An 18,239-nucleotide genomic window follows, 5' to 3' on the forward strand; every position below is an offset into this window, starting at 1 on the left:
TTAGAAGCTGTCAGCAAGGGATGGTGCAAACAGTCTTCACTTTTCCCAATGGAGAGATAAGACTCTTGCATTATGCTTTAAGTTAAGTTGCATAGCCTTCTATCACGAATGATGGACATACACTGGTCCATCAGCATTGTCGTGTTAAACTGCCATAACCTGACTGTGTTTGAAATCCAAGAATTGGTATTAATAGGAAGATAGTGTATGAGTAGATGCACACAGGGAGATGATACAGTGAAAATGTGATAGGAAGATGTGGGGTTTTTTAACAGCATGGTAAGGACATTAATAAATTATTAAGAACTAATTATTACACAGAGTGTAGATAATTTGTTAAACAAAACAAACAACAGATTGAAAAGTAGAATCCAGGCTATTTGCTTTCTTCCTGGTTTTGGCAAAAGTCTAAATACTTATTTTCTCCCAATATGCAAGGGTATTCAAACTGCCTTTCAGGTCAGGAAAACTCCTGACAGGTTTTAACAGCATAAAATACATTTTGCCAGCATTCCACTGCTGATTGTGCCATTGATTGTGCTCATTTCCTATGAGTTTCCATGGTACCTAGAAAATGTAACATTTCTGAAGTCTCTGGAGAATGTCCTATAGTACACCAGTGAACACTAAGAAATTACTCCAGTCTACAAAGTGTGGCTGTATCGCTTAATGTATCATCAGATGCAGGATCTCTATTTCATCAGACAAATAACAGCTATTTGAAAGTTATTAAACCATTAGCAGATAATACAACTGATACTGAGGCAGAAGCTCATGAAATGATCTTTTGTGTAGTGGAAGGAACGAATGAATATTCAAGTCCAAGCTGCACTGGTGTCATAGGAAATGTTGGTCCATAAAAAGTTCATTGATAATTTCAGTCTTCATTAGTGTAACAGACGGAATATCATCACTGATGACTAAATGGAAAAAGCTAATATTGGAAGGAAAAGAAATGCCATTTCCAAGCTTGTATGGCTTTATTTAAGCCAGTAAATGCAGCACCACAACCCACAGAAAGTACCCAAAAATATCTACTTGTTGCATAGGCAGTACATAAGCAAATGAACTACATGGGAGACAATTAAGTTTGAAATATAAATTATGTAGAAATAGGATAATCTATTTACAGAATGGATAAATACTTTGTACTTAATTTAAGTTTAGGTATCATGTTAAACAATTGATTAAACTAGTGATGTTCCTAAATAAACATCCTTCTTTCCCTAGGTTGTTTAAGCTTTTAATACAGAAGAGGTATTAAATTTCACATTTTCTTGGCTTTTTGTCATCTTTAAAGAATCACCAACTTTGTCTCTGCTTACTTAATTCTGTCCCAATGGAAAATGACCTTAGTTTTACTGAAAGGAAAAATTTTCAGGAATTAGAGAATTCTGAGCTAGTGTAATACTAATACAGTCATCCACACAACATAAATACATATATGGATGTGTGTATGGAAAGCCATTTGCATTTACTCTGGGTAACAGAGCATTAACTTCTCTCTTAAAAGAAGAACAAATCTGAAGAGCCCTCTGGCCATGTGGTTGAGATTTCGCATTGAGCTGCCAATAATCATAGCTGCTTCTTCCCTAATGCAGGCTATGGTACATCAAAATAATTTCTGGCTTCGGTTTTGGCTTCCTTTACACATCACTGCAGATATTGTTACGTAAAGAAGTGTATGGAACTCAGATGAGTGATTGGGCTACTTAAGTACTTTGAAATATCCACATTGGCTTGCAGCTTTCCTACCGTAATGCTTCCTCAGCTCCCTCAGGAAAGCTGCTCTTTATTTCTAACTGCATACAATCTGTACTCCTCCAAAATCAACCTTCCTACTAAAATACTGCCACCTCCCAAAACTGTATGATCTACTTTTAGCTCCTTCTAGTTAACTGAAGAGTTTGTCCCAGCTCCATATTAGTGTAGCTGAACATTCCATAGAGAAGATGAAGGAGCCCCAAAACTTATGCAGATTTCTATGAATCAGATGACTGGTCAGAGTATACTATTCAGTGTTCATATGTGCTCCATGTTTTGCATATGCCACAGGGCATAAATCTTTATATTCTCAACAGCACTAATTACCTAACACTTAAGGCAACTCTCCTGCTTTCTACTTACTCTCAAGTCCACTTATTTGCCTTCTCCTTCCAGTCACAATATTCTTCCTCTTCTGTATCATAACCTTAACATGTGAAGCCCACCATGATTATTTTAGGGTTAAAAACAAACTAAAAAAATCTTTGATGCCTGATTGAATTGTTTGAAGAGTGTCTCAATTGCATGATCAAATGCAATTGCAGCTGGCTACATAAACTGGTCTGGCCTGCAGGCCTGTGCTGATATTACAACAGCAAAAAATTCTATGATATTGTAAGTAGAAGCTGTTCACACAACATGTAGGTGAAACAGGTTTTCAATTTTCTTCAATAAGGCAAGGAGACTTGCCCCTTACATTTTTCCAACTATTGAAAGCAGAAAAGTTCCTGAGATTAATTTACAAAGAAAGACTAGGATTTTCACAGCTCAGAAAAAGAAAGAAATGTCCTGGAATAAATTAAAATACCCTAGACACATCTATGTTTCCTCTTTTTGGGTGATTCATCTCAAATAAAGAGCTGTTCCTTGATGAGCAAGAACGTAACAGAGCTCTCATTACTATCTCAAAAGAAAGGCAACACAATTTGCTGACACTGTAACATTGTTTCTTTTTGTTCAGTGACAATAGCACATACAGGGAGGGAGTAACAAAATTTTCAGATTCTTTTTATTAACATTTGTAATAGCTGAAGTTAAGAGTCTTGGGGGAAAAAGCAGAGTTGACCTTTTAAAGAAAAAGACAAAACAAACCCCAAATACTTTACCATTGCCTATTGAAAACTATGAAAAACTCTACAAGCTCCAAATAGTTATGATTTGCATGCCAATATAAAGTGAATTCGAACTTGGAACAGAATTTAATTATTGGTCTGAGCTCTGCAATATTTAGAAACAATGTCATAGGAAATTTCACAGGTACACCCAGATTATTATTGCAACGGTAGGTAGACGGAAGGAAGCAGAACTCAAGCTATCTCTGTAGTCTTCACTATAAAGTTAAAAATCAGAATTTTTTTTACTTATGGATACAAGAAGAATAGTGTAAAGTATTTCAAAGACATTTGGTGAGTCCGCATCAAACATATATGAAATACAGTATCATTTAATATATATTTTTTTTTTTTAAAAGCAGTTACTGGTTAACAAAATTACTCAAAATTAAGTATCAAATACTGGCCTGTGACCTCTCTGCACTGACGACTTCTTTCATTCATTTTACATGTTTAGATTATAAATTCTTCAGGGCAAAGATTGTCTCTTTGGACACATACCACATACAGTGGAGCTACGATCTCATATCAAGCCCCATCTGTTATTGTCGTTTGTGTTTCAAAACAGAGCTTGAAATGGTAATTACAAACAACATTGGTCAGCTTTCATATTTCTGCTAGAATCAGATAATAGGAAAGTAGAGCATGAAACTCTGCCCTCGCAATTCTGCAGTACGCACCGTAATCAATGACATTTTTGTATCAGAGAATAAGGATATGATGTCCTTCAGGGATGTGTGTAGATATGTGTGTGCGTGTCCAAAATCCATTTTATAAGTGATTACAGCAAATCAAATCCAATCACTATCCTTCCTTCTGTTCTACAAAAAGCAACTCTTCTCCTGCCTTCTCCTTTTACTGGGAAAAGGGCCAGGCCTGCTGGATGCACAGAGGTCTGTAGGAACACGCCATTTCAAATCACAGCTGAAAGGGGCATCGCCAGGTTGGCACATTAGTGAAAGGACGTGCAATGCTGGGGAGTCAGGGACTAGAAGCGCAGAGGCAGAGTACATGCGCCAAGCAGAGACGTTTGGCTTGCACTGCAACAGCAGATGAAGCTCTGTCTTGGACTAAAGCTCCATTTCCATTTTCAAATCTTTAAGGGCGAGCCAAACACTTTCTGTCATGCATAATCATTCATTTACTCAGGCTTACCCACTCTCATATATTTATGGGTTATAAAGCCATAAAAGGATTATAGATGTCATCTAATGCGACCTCCTGGAAAACTTTCCATTTAAACTTTCAAGAGAAGTCAGAGGAAGGGTAAAGACCCCTTTATTTCAAATTCTCAATGAAAGAGGGACCACACACTTTGTGGTAGATTGTTCCAAAGGCTAACTGATAAACGGAGAAAGGAAATGGCTTCTTTGCTTCAGGTTTGAACTCACTTGGCTTCAACTTTCAAATACACGCTTCTGATGTATTGAAAATCCTTTATCAAAGCTGTATTTTCCTAAGAGATAATTACAGACTTCTCACTCATTAACATTATCCTCCTTAAGCATAGTAGGGTTATTTCTTTGATCTATGACTTTGGTGCATATTTTCCATTCTTTTGGACATAATAATTTCAAAACTCAGAAAAGCCTATGTCCTGTTTAAAAGATCTATCATTTGAAAGAAAACATTTTGAATATGTGCAAGCTAAGAATGATCTCACATGGAGCTTTCTTCCTTATCCATACAAGGTATGCCTGCATTTTAGCAAAACAAGAATAACATGACTGAGGAGCTGCATACTAGAAGTAATAAAAGTATAATTAAAAAATAAGACCAACATTTTCTGTGATTTTTAATCGTCATCGTGTTAATATGACAGTTAGAGCAGTTCTTCCATCTTCTATGGAAAAAATTCATCCCCTAAAGATATTCTTAATTCACTAAAACGTTGGATGAAGTGTAGTCTATACCAAAAAAATGTTTTAAAACTGGTAAAAAATTCAAAAGATGAATTCTCTGAATGTAGATGATAATTTTTATATTTGTGCAAATATGTCTGGTGATTGAACATTACTTCAAAAGTTATCACATATAAGTAATAATTTCCATTTAAGACTATGTTACAATGCCCCTTATTTTCTTCAATTCACATTTTCCTCTTTCTGTGTGCAAAACATCGCTGTATTATTCAACAATTACTCAATAATTTAATCACTGCCAGTTTTGCTCCCTATTCAGCTAATTTGGTGGGAAAGCACAAGCCAAGGCCTTGGCACCCTAGAGCTGGAGGACCACAGGGCAAATGCAGCAGCATATTTTATAGCTCAAGAACATATACAGTATTTCAGAACATTTATTCAACATTCAGCAAAAACTCTCCCATGAGCAATACACATAGAGTTCTTTCATTGGCAAGAACAAAAGGAAACCATATAACTGCATTTATTCTCACTCTTTTTCTGTTCCACATACAGTATGTCAGCACACTAGTAGAAACTGAATATAGCTTTTAGTTTGGTTGTCAGTATTACTCAGTTGAACCACAGTTCAAAAAATGCTGCAGTAACATGTCTAGATAGTTTAACCATCTGTAGTTTGAATTAAGAATGTAATACTGTCCTATATAAGCACAGGATAAATTTCAGGTTTCAACTGCACCAATATTTTTAGCTTGTTTCTGTGATTTGCTTTCATTTTCAATTTCTGATATAACAAAGTTACTTTAGGAACATTCCAAACGTGAGTGAAAGGCTATATTTGTAACCTTCAAACCAAGTATAGTCTTTATGGGTCAGAAAGATGACCTTTGACTTGAAATATTTAAGTAGGAGACAAACTGCTTTGTTTGAATGCAAAACTATTAGAAAAAATATGATATAAATACTGTTATGTTGCTCCAAAATCAAAATCACAGAGCAGGAAAATGGTAGATAGAACCTCACACAAACTGCCTCAATTCCAGGAAAGGTCAAGTCAGAGACTAGACCAGACCAGACATTCTCCTTCAGAACACAAATAATGGAAGTACATAATTCCTTAATATATAGCAATTCCCTATAAACTGGGTGGCTTACTATGTATCTAATTCCCTCATTGGCATGATTGCTGTATAGGTTTGTCAATTGTTTTTTTTTTTAAGCAAGAGCTATGAATATGCAAGCATCTGCAAGAAGACTGTCTATTTCACTATTTGATTATCTGGAGTAAAAAATCTGAATTAGCCAGCCAGAAAGATGGTATCTTATACTTTAACCAGCGCAGAGACATTCTATAGTTTATGTAAAGAAATTAAGAAGAAAATGCTTGTTCAAATACTAAAAGAAAATTATTTTTAAAAAGGAAAAAGAAGAGCAGCTCTGTAGAAACAGCTTGTTATCTGCATGGTTAGGAATAGCATTACACTTTTCCCTTTTGCTTTCACCGTGCCATCTAATTACAGCTCTTGTTCCCATGGTAAATGACTTTCTTCATTGTCATACTGTAATCTTTCTCTACTCAACTTACTTTTGTAATAAAACATGAAAATGAGAAAACAAAATGGGAAAATGAGCTCAATTTGTAGTTATAGATTATTTGTTCTGTGTGAGGAAAAATATAAGAATAAAATAGGAAAAAAAATCAGAAGTGGGAAATAAAGAACTCCAAAGTATTCAGAATTTTTATTTCAGTTTTCTGTAAGCTCTACTGCAGTTTGAGAGACACTGGATAGAGTCCAACTATGGTCAAAAAGGGCTATAGGCAGCCATTATGATCAAGACAAAACTGAAATCCTTAGTAGGGATTATGTATGAAAATTTAGGCCGGATGAGGTGAATTACCTTTCAGCACTTCAATTCCCTTTTTCCTTGTTTTTTCTTTTAATATAAAATTTAGAATCACCACATCTCTCTTATCACCTTGGAAAGTAGCAATTCCGTCCAATTCCAGAGGAATCTAGAATTAATCTCCCTCTAAACTAATTTTCTGCTTATGAAAAGAAGATTAACCAGACAATACGTATTTAGTTATTTTAGACATTAAAGGCTGATTTACCTTGTCACCTTCAGAGAAAGTTATTCCATCAATGGCCCTTTTCCAAGTAATCTCTGGGACAGGTTCTCCTTCTGCTTCACAGATGAGGGTGGCTTTCCCATTCTCAAACGTGGTTTCATTTTTAAGTTGTATTATTTGAGGCTGTACTGTTAAAAATATAAATTACATTACTCATCCTGCACAAAGAATGTCGTGTCAAAATCTATCTTTTAAACCACTTTTTTTTTTTTTTTCCAAAGCACATTCATGTTTGTTTACTCAAGATTAACTAAAAGTTTAACATTACCATCTATAAGAGCAATCAACTTTTCTGACTTCAAGTTGCACAACAACCATTTCTGTATGTCTGATGACCCGGAGCCCTGGCTCAGCATGGCTGACACCTCCAGGGCTGCCTGCTCTGTTGCTGGATAGAGTTGGATGGGTCCTGACTGATGAGGCCCCTGCCCTGGTGGCTGCGTTCATGTGCTTTACTCCTGGCTCACTGTCCCTTAGGGTCCAGCTAGTGCTCGCTGCTCTCTTGGAGAATGAAGGAGGAATGAAGCAAAGATTCATTGTTTCCATGATCCTCCTCCACCTGGGCAGGAATAACTGCATGCACAAGTGCAGGCTGGGGGCCAACTGGCTGGAAAGCAACTCTGCAGAGAAAACCCAGGGGGTCCTGGTGAACAAGAAGTTGACCATGAGCCAGCAATGTTCCCTTGAGTAGAGAAGGATCTGGGGAATCTTAGCCATGTGTACAAATACCTGATAGAAGTGAGCACAGACAGAGCCAGAATCTTCTCAGTGGTACCCAGTGACAGGACAAGAGGCAACGGACACAAATTGAAACACAGGAAATTCCATTTAAGAGGAGGAAAAAACCTTTTTTACTGAGAGGGTGACTAAACACCAGAACAAGCTGCCCAGGAGACTGTGGAGTATCCATCCTTGAAGATATTCAACACCTGACTAGACATGGTCCTGAGATACCTGCTCTGAGCAGGGGTTTGGTCTAGATGGTCTTCAGAAGGGCGTTCCTGCCTCAGGTATTCTTTGATTCTACGATAATCTGTGGTTTTCTTCAAACACAAATTATTTGGAAAAAATACAGAATTATTAATATTCTTGGACTTTCATCTTTAGAAATATCTGCCTTATCTCCTCATAACAAACATTGTACTGGTATTAACACTATTAAGAACTGAAGACTCCTCTAATACAAAGCTATTCATCCTTACTTACCAAGTAAATAGGTGGTAAAATACAATTTAAAAATTCCAGATATTGTTTGCATTCTTCAAAGCATTCCACTTCACAGCCACAAGCACAGAGCAACTACAGCTCTCAATATACACTGTACCCTGTCAGCTTATTTACATATGCAACACAATTTCTGGTTACACGTGAACACTTTTATTTAGAGGACTTATCTGTACAATATCATACAAGAACTCTGTTGTAGAGCTATGCATAGAATGTTACTCTCTTCCGCGGCATTCAAGTATCTTCATAAAAAATGTTTTGGCCTTATATACTCACTCATAGATAACCATTAATAAGTTTCTCTGAACATATCCACTTTACACATTGAATGAGACACTCATCCCACTGGAAAACCTAGCATGTAATCATGTAATAAGAATATGATTCAGTATGTTTACACCCAAAACCAGTGAATTAAGTTTACATGAGTGAATTTAATATTGGCAGCTCTTATCATTGACTTTGTAAACATTAAGGACGTTTGTTGAAAATAATATATTTTCTATTTAGTTTTCCCAAGTGTTGCTTTTGAGGAAGCACTACTATAGTATATTCTATGAAGCAGAAAATGAACAGAGAGGTAACATATTTTCTAATGGGGTTACAAAAGCATATGCTACGCAGAAAAGTAATATTGGCTTATGTTAGTGGATCAAAAGGGGAAAGAGAATCATTCAGGTTGGAAGAGACTCCAGGAGGTCATTTTGACCAACCTCCTTATCAACACAGGGTCAACAGACCCTATTCAGACCAGATTGCTCAGGGACATATTGAGCACTATCTTGAAAAACGCCAAGAACAGAGACTGCACAGCCTTTCTCACCAGCCTGTTGCAGTGCTTGACTGCCTCATGGTGAAGAATGCTTTCCTTATGTCTAGTCTCCTTTTCCATTTTATGACCACTGTTTCATTTATGACCATTGTCTCACAGATGCTGCATTCAGCAGTACCAAGAAAAATAATAAAACCAGGTTCAAACTTGCTATATTCAGACACAACACCTACCTCTCTCTTATCCATTTCCACCACACCATTCTTGGTCTCATTTCTCATTCCTTATCTCCATACTCCTTCTGTTGCTTGTCTACTGTCTGTTCGCCCTTGACTATTACAAATAATCTATTGTGTGTTTACTGCATAGAGATGAAAAACAGGTCATATTTTACCTAACAAAGCATTGCACTAATATCCTGCTTCATTAAGATATAATCTACGGTGAGTGACATTATGTGCAGAAAGAAAACACCCTGAGTGATCAGGGGCTCTTGAAATGTCAACTGGATCCAGCTTTATTGGATGCACTAGAAGGTAGTAAGAAAAAGTATTACAGCAGGACATCAATTTGGCTGAGAAAAGCTGAAACTCTCCTCAATAGTATAACAAGGGATGTCATTTGAAAGAACTACAAAAAAGAATTTGAGATAAAAGATAACCACGTTAAACTTAAAAATAACTTCAGTTACTACTCTCACTTTCAGGATCATCCAAATGTCTATGAAATATTCTACCTTGTATAATTCAGATACTCTTATTTCTATAGCCATGTCTCCTGGCTACAATACAATCTGTTCTTTCCTTTCTTTCTTTTGATGCAATACTACCCCTGGAAACAAGGAAAGAGCTATGGCAGATATATCATTCATTAAAAAAAAAAAAAAAACAAACCATCATACATATTATTTTATGTCAGAAATTTGCAAAATTTGCTATTACATTATTTCCATCAGAAGAAGAGGATTTCCCCATCTGGACATGACAGACTATGATCTTCTCAAGATGATGCATGTTCTAAAACATATAACTAACACTCCTTAATTTTCAGCCTTAGACTTATGTCCTAAATTTCTTTAAGGCTTTCTTCAAATGGATCACAAGACAAAAAGTTTTAGCTTGACATTTTAGACATGAGCAGCTGACATTTAAAGGAATAAGCACTGATTAATCATCAAATATATCTAGCTGACAGCTATTACTAGGAAGAAGAGAGCTCAAATGGGGGATATTATTTAATTGCTCCATTTTTGTAGGTCACAAGTCATAACTTGCTATTGACTAGAAGTTTTTATACTATGTGACTACTTTTTCATGACATTTTGGACATTGGAAATATTAAAATACTTTTGTGTACATGTAAATAACAATATTTATTTGAGAATGCCAAGACTAGTATTCACAGAAATACTGACACAGGTTCCCCTCCCCCACCAATTCCTTAACTGTTCTTTCTAAATTGACAAGGTCATTCTCAAACTGAATTGGTATTTGCTTGCTGTACTCTAGCAAATATGAAACAAATGAAAATACAAGGTTTTGGAATGTCAATCCAGGAAGCCTCCAGGTCTTTGCTGGTTTCTTCAGTCAAAAATATTTGTATTATAATGCACTTAAATTGTAAACTGAATGACCTGATTGAAATGTAAGAAGGCTTGAATATAGAAAGGAGTTATGCTTAAGCTTCATTAACATTGTTTTATTTGGAAGTAAAAGGAACTGCTCATTATTAGACATGCTTTTTTTTAAAATATTAACAGAGTGATGCTGCCAAATAAAGAAATAAGATTTACTGGTTGGAAATTTTGCTGTCTGAGCAGAGAAAGTTGGTGTTAAGTTCTCTAACACTTCCTCAATAAACAAGTTTATTTCCAATTCCTTCCTTGGTCTCTTTTGGATTTGTCTCAGGCAAGGGCAATACCTTTTCAATACAAAATTTAAGCTCATTGCTGTGTACCATACAGCCTCCCCAAAAAGCTTAAGAAGAACTTGGATAGCAATCTGAGGTTCTAGATCTGTTATTGGTTGCTTACAACTGATTTCTTGAAAAAGGTACACAATTTATTGAACTCACAAAGTTCTACCCATATCTTTGACAAAAAATGTTCATCAGACTTGGGAAGCAGCACATATATAAAGCTTGAGATAGTCCTGATTATATCTCATGAAAAGAACTGCTTTGAACAGCTTGTTATTAATACAAACATGGATTTACTGGCAAAAGGCTCTGTATATGTCTGTATCACTGCCTGAAAGGATCTTTTGATTAATATGACACATGAGGAATCATACTCAAGTTATCTTCCTGCACAGCCACACTTGTATCAGGTAGCAAAACTGCAACCCCATTCTCTACAACTTGAATTTAGTAAAAAAGCTAGAGTCCAACAAGGAAATTTCTAAGAAACAGATTCCAAAAACTTGATGCCTGACATAATAAGGATTTGCACACACACCAGTATGAAGTGTTGACTTGATTTAGTGCATGATAAACCTGAGTCTTTGTACATGTTAAAATGGTATTACTACTTCACACTCAAAGGGATTTAAGACCTGTCTTCTGAGAGAACTGGCATCACTGCCTTTATAGATTGCATCATTTTTATTTTAAAAATTAGAGGTGTTCCAAACAGTTAAGGAGGTAAGATGAGGAAGAAGGAATATAGAAAATGTATGAACTTTTGACACTACATCTTTAATTGATGAACTGCACTTTATGAAGCTGCAGTTGGTATACTTCATAATATCTGGGGTGAGCAGGCACAGATAGTTCCATACACAGATCGATGAGATTCCCTTTCTAGATATATCAGTGAATTTAAATAAAGAGCCTCCATATGTGTATTGAATAGTATCTTAGGGGAAAAAAAAAAGCCACCTAAAAACCCCACAAACCAAAACATGTATTAATCTACTTATTAAACTCAAAGGAAAATTAAGTAGGTGTGCTCCAGGCTCTATAAATGTAAAAGGAATGCAGTCATTAAGCTTGAAAATAATGGAAAAAATTTAGGCAACTTCTCACCCCAATCTCATTATAGACTCATTGTAGCCTCTTTGGTTCCAAGATGCATGGCTTTTGGGGCATAGATTAACTTAAATGTTTTGAATTTTAATATTTGGAACACATCTAAGAGGGATAAGACAGGAGAGGTCTGTTACATTTCCTCTCATGTGCCTGATGACAGATAAAAAAATGAATAATAGCATATACTTTTCTCAATAATCAATAAAAGTTACACTGAACACATCTGCAAAAACCTTTTTGCTATACAAGACTCAGACTATACTTTAAAAAACATCTAGAAACTAAAAATGGTATGTGCTTAAACTATACAATTATTATAAAGGTTCTTTTTTAATGCTTCTTGAGATATTTTTCCTGCATTTGACTTTCATGAAATCAATTGTCAGAAACTACTGAAATGCCAATGAAATATTTTTGATAAGCTCAGACTACCCTCTCATTGATTATGTAGGTAAAACACCTATACCCCAGAGAACAACAAATTAATATATGCTAGAACTCCTTCCCATTTTTTTACCAATTCTGATCAAAGAAAAAATATTTTCTCTCTTTCTAGAAATAGAAATTTCTAGACATAGAAATGTCTCTTTCTATGGCATATGTACAGAAGAGAGAAAACTTGTTGAAAGCTGCAATTGTTTATGCATTATGGAATGGCAGAACCAAGCGTCTGAGTGATTACAGAATGGAAATGAGCAACTAAAGAACAAACAAAATGAAGATCTAAAAACTGTCCTCAGAATATAAGTACTATTCTTATAAAGCTTTAATATGTCTTTAATTAAAGCTAATTTTGTTTCATTTAGCCCAATTACGTTTTTTACTATAACGTAAATGAACACTGCTGCCATCACTCTGGAGAAGTAATGGTGAAGAAATACATGTTTAGGTCTTCGAAAGTAAGATGATCTAGGAAGCTTTTAAGGGACTAAATTTTCTTGACTGCTCTTAAATCAATTGCTTATTGTGATGTTATTTTTGAAATTTTTGTTGGGGTGCCCATAGCTGTAAAAACCTGGTATTTCATAATTCAAAATGCTTATTCACAGGTATCTAAACAGACATATATATATATATATGGCTGATTACATCACAAAACAAATCAAAGAAAACAATGAAACTGAATAGTGTAGGTGAAAGAGATATAAAAAGTTAGCTACCAAGCATATTTTTAAAGAATTCAAGGAAGAACACCTATTGTTTCAAGTCATTCAGAAGGAATAAACATAAATGAATTTGTATCAAAAATCTTAGCACAAGTCCTAAGCATTAATATGGATGAGATCTTTTAGGTAGTAATAGATAGTGATACAGAGAGAACTATAGCAGATAACAGGACGACAGAGATTAAGAAATCATGATCAGTAAGAAATCCTCTGAGGGAAACAGGGCTTTCTTTACTCTTCTTAGTCTTATTCAGTAGAACAAATAAAAAGCACTAATAAGGATGAAGAACTGGGGAGAGCAGGGTGGGTGCATATAGGTTTCTATACATGTGTTAGTGTTCCAGAAAAACTGTCAGAGTAAGAATTTGATATGAGGGCAAAATAGCTTTTTTAACACCGATACTGGAAACAAAAAAAAAAGTTGAACAAAAAAATCTAGGTTACGCATAGAAACTAAACATATGCAGGTGCTAAATGGCACTAAGATGGGCACGTCCATTCGAAAGTGGAGTACTAGAAATTTTAAATGCTAAATGCTATAATGTTACTGTTATTTTTATTGCATTATGGTTACATTACTGTTATTACAAGTTTCAACCCTGCCAGAGCCCTGTTGCAGTAAAAACAATAGTCATTGCCCCAAGGAGTTTGCACTGTAAATTAAAATTAAAGATAGTGGGTAGGTGAGACAAGCAAGCTAATGGAGTGGGAAAGAATAATGTAATTTAATAGGTCATTTTAACATAAACTGGCTGTTTGTGCACAATTTAGCTATAATAATCAGCCATCTGCCTTGACATTTTCAGACTGCAGTTTTTTGAATACATTTAAGGGGAGGAAAATTATAATAAGTTGTTGGCTCTATATATGACTGGGAGTTTAACCTGTGTGAAAGAGACAAAAGAAAAAGTAAAGTTCTTCGTAGGAGAAAATACAACCACCCAGCTCCACATTTGCAGACTGAATGTAGAGGTGAACTTCGTAAAGGCAATATTAGGCTAAAATCATACTAGCTTTAGAGGTTACAAATAAGGTAAGAGGCTTAATTTATGATACTATTCCCTAAGGTCAAACTAACTATACACAATTATTATAATCTAATTTAAATATATCCAGTAGTAAAGCACACAGAAAAAATAACTCTAAATATACATACTCAATGATGTGCTCTAAATTAGCTATAGCCACTCAGGAAAGAGACCTGTGAGACACTGCAGCCAGTTCTGTGGAAACACTGGTTCAGCACTCAGGGAGAGCCAGAGAGGCAAACAGAATGTGAGAGAAGGCACTGAGATCAAAGCAGAAGCAGCACTGCGCTGCTGAACAGCCAGGTTCCCCCCACGACATGAAATCCTGCATGCCATTCTTGCCTAGCCATTTCACAAACAGGGGATTATAACCGGAAAGGTACAGGAATGCGTGGTTCAGAGATTCATAACAGCTTCCACAGTAGGAGAAACTAAATAGACTGGAAACTCACAGCTTAGAAAATAAATGAACTAGTGAGACAGAAAAATATATGTGATGTAAAGAACATATGGAATTATTCTTCACTTTTTATCTTAAAATGAGAATTATCAGCCAAAGAAATGAATAGGCTCCAAACTTAAACATAAGAAATAATTTTTTGTGCAAGAAAGAAATCATTTAAGGAATTTAGGAGTTTAGGATGTCATGAAAACAGGATGTGTAAGTTCAAAATGGATTAAACAAACTCATATTATCTATTAAATCATTTGGATTTAGCTTTCCGGGGAGTCCCCAGAATAGTGGTTGTTAAAAGATGGAAGAACGCATACAGGAAATACTCTTTGTCTGGTGTCTCCCTTTCCCTATGTCTTGCATTAAAAAGTTACCTTGCCTTAGGCAAAAACTACATAAATTTCATCCATACTTAAAATTACTCAAATAACACACAAAATTATTTCTGTTTGAAACTTCCCTAAATTCATATCAAAACTAGCAAGTCTTTTCTATTCCTTCAATTTTATTCAACTTTATTTCCAAAATTGAAAAAAAAAAAAAAAAAGTGCTTTTGTTTCTCCACAAAAATCTTCAAGATACTCTATATCTTGAGGCTGGGATGAAATTTAAAATTGTATTTCATCTTCTTTCCTTTGAAAAGTAATTGAGAATAACTTACAAGCACCTCAGAACAACAAAGTAGCCCAATGGTTAGCCAACCCATCTGGAGTACAGAGCACTGGAGACAGCACAGCGTGGAGGGCTATGAAGAGTTTCCCCAACAGGAAAGACAGTAGAAGGCACACAGACACAGCTAACCTGTTCACCTGAGAGCATGGTTTCAGCATCAGGCTCCCAGATCCCAAATGACAGCATTATCCAACCCAACAGTTTAGCTCTTCCAGTGCAAGTCACCAGATTAGCCTCCCTTGTTAGAACTGTTTCACTTTATATAAATTACTATTAGTTTTAGCTGGGGACTTAACATTTAATTTCCCATGGTCCTAAGTATGTGCTTTAGCTGTTCAAATATAAATGGTCTTTCTCTCTACTACAAGCTATAGTTAATGTAAAAAACCAATACATTACTTTTTTGTAGATTTTTCGTAAGTAAGCTACAGCCTTGATCCTGCACAATGATTCTGAGTGAGGTTTTCTATATTCTCACAAATGCATACTCTCACTAGGTTACAGCTATACAAAACTTCAAACAAATTATGAGCTCTATGTAAAGGAGAGAATCATAAACACAGATTGGGTGGTAGAGCATAGAAAGAGAAATAAGTTTTCATGTTATTACTTTTATCCTTTGAAACTCAGATCAGACAATATTTTTGTGACTACATTTGCAATCATGCACTTAAAAAATAAAAATCAAGAATGAAAAACAAATAAAAAAATCAGGAAAACCTCTGCATGGTGTCTTCTTATAAAAAAAGGCATTGCTTAGAAGTCCAAATAACCTGTTTTTTCCCCCTTTCAGAATTTTCCCCTCTTTCTCCTCTTGGTTTCCTTGCAAGCAGCTAACTTTTAAAGGAAAAACAGAGTGAATTTACAATTTAACACTCCATTGTACTGTATCTAAATAGTAGAAAAGCAAATGCCAAAGATAGCCTTTTCAAAATTAAAACCAGGTGTAAAGGTTAAAGTAGCAAGGAAGGAAAAAGATGTAAAATTATAGAGAGAGTGGTTTGCTGCATCAGTAGACACCTTGCAGGAATACTGTTCCACTGAAAATTGTGAATTATAACCTCAGTTCCCCACTGTTTACATTTAAAAAGGAAGGATGGAACATACTCTGCAGTACTTACCAAAAACTTGAAGGAATGTCTGTTTTTTATCATTTCCTGCTTTGTTCTTAGCATTACAGATATAAGGACCTGTGTCAATATTTTTTATATCTCTTATTGTTAGTTCTGTATTGCTTCCTCTCAGCATATATTTTTCATTTTCTTCAATAAGTTTACCATTCCTAAAAAAATAAAAATGAGATACAATTCAACCATTAGGTTCCAAAGTCTGAAACAATGTGCTACGGAAGCATCAATACGTTGAAAATACTCTTTGAGGGAAGAGACTGCTCTTATGCTAGCCTCAAAAATGCATCAACTCTTGCAGCATAAATTGGCAGTATGTACAGAAGGGAGTTGATTTTAGCATGACAAAAATTGTTCTGCAGGATCACACTGGTTCTTCATATGAATGTGCACATTCTAGACACAAGCAAAGCATTCTGAACTGCATTTTGATGTTCAAGACCCCAGCTTCCCGATTTTATTGTCAGTTTCTAAAATACATACATATTAAAAATACTATAATATCTTTATTCTTACATGTTCAGTATTTACTTAATGTTACAAAATGCTTGTGAATAGAACTCTAAAATACTGTTTACACTCTAGGAAGGATAGAAGGAAATTGGTTATACAAATACATACTTTTATGGGATAAATATTTTAAAAGCGTATTTTCAAAGTGTAACTGTTGCAGTTCACATTAGTAACGATGTACCAACTAATTAAAAATATTTTAAATTACTTTAGAGCCTAGTGGCACATAAAGAATCCTTCCAAATTATTTCCTCTCAGTTGTTGTTGGCTACCCACAACTTAGTAAGCAGGCACGTCTCCAGATGTTAGAATGAGTTCTGACCAGATGATACAGAAATAATAAAATCTGTGAACAATTCTGAGGGTTTATTGAGTTTTGATCGGTCCACTTGAGCACCTTGGCATACACACAGTTATCAAAACAGCTTCTTGGTCAAGAGTGCAGTTCTCCCTTTTTTTATTTCTTCTCATTCTGCCTTGTTTGCTGTAGGCTTCTTTTGATCTTATTTCTGTTGAATTAACAGTCCCTTCTCATAAGCACCTACAAAAAAATTGCCTGATTTTCATACGCATTGATAAACCTGCTGACAATACCAACTTCTTGAAAACAAACTATTTGTAAAATGAAACCAATATGCATAACTGAAATATTCTATTGTATTCAATATGCCTAGTTTAGGAAATCTAGTTTTATTTCAAGATTTGAGCAACAATGATTTTCACTTTCTTTCTGCTCACATAATGCTGATAACTACATATATTTCATATTTTCTAAAATAATATTTTCTCTAAAAGCAAGAATACTGCTTCTTTCTTGGGAACATTAATATCCATTAATAGGATTCCCCTGGCATCTATATAGGTTGCATTTCAGTAACATTTTTATAAATAACTCTACTCCATGTAGCTGTCCACTCCAAGATGTTATGGTGATACTCGTTTATCTCCTTTCCAATGCAAATCATAGAAATAGTTCTGCAGAACAGAAAAGGTCTAATTTTCCACACAAGTGGTTTCACAAAAAAAATCTAGTGTTTTCTGCTGGGAGACAAAGTCTACATTCAAGGTCAGAAGTAGTTTCCAAATGCCTGTTATCACAAACATTACCTGTATCTATGACAATTTTTAAGCAGAAATGAGATTACAAGCATTTCCCTGGACCCTCTAGTGAGCAGGAGAGATTCAGATTGATGCTGATATTGGAGAACAGGAAAACATGAATAACACATCAAAAGTGGATTATTTCTCTTGTCAGATAATTCTAAGTCCTGTCAGTAAAGATAAGGGGATTGATCCAGCTAAACTTTACTAGTGTAAATTATCTCCACAGATGTAAATAATCATCGTGTTTTCAGTAGGACTATTCACACGAGTAAAGATTTCC

At 35.2% G+C, this 18,239-nt stretch overlaps 1 protein-coding gene across 2 annotated transcripts in view; it reads right to left on the reverse strand.

Moving 5' to 3' along the window:
* Window positions 1-18,239, reverse strand: part of NCAM2 (neural cell adhesion molecule 2) — a gene marked incomplete at both ends in the record, with an annotated part of 315,199 nt that overhangs the window by 104,408 nt on the left and 192,552 nt on the right. For both annotated transcript variants that reach the window (XM_082333672.1, XM_082333671.1), the window contains 2 exons: window positions 6,852-6,997; window positions 16,337-16,497. In XM_082333672.1, coding sequence (XP_082189798.1) covers window positions 6,852-6,997; window positions 16,337-16,497 — 307 coding nt within the window. The remainder of the gene's footprint in view (window positions 1-6,851; window positions 6,998-16,336; window positions 16,498-18,239) is intronic.

Source organism: Platalea leucorodia (genome assembly GCF_965183815.1).
Source record: "Platalea leucorodia genome assembly, chromosome: 2".
NCBI classification, from domain to species: Eukaryota; Metazoa; Chordata; class Aves; order Pelecaniformes; family Threskiornithidae; genus Platalea; species Platalea leucorodia.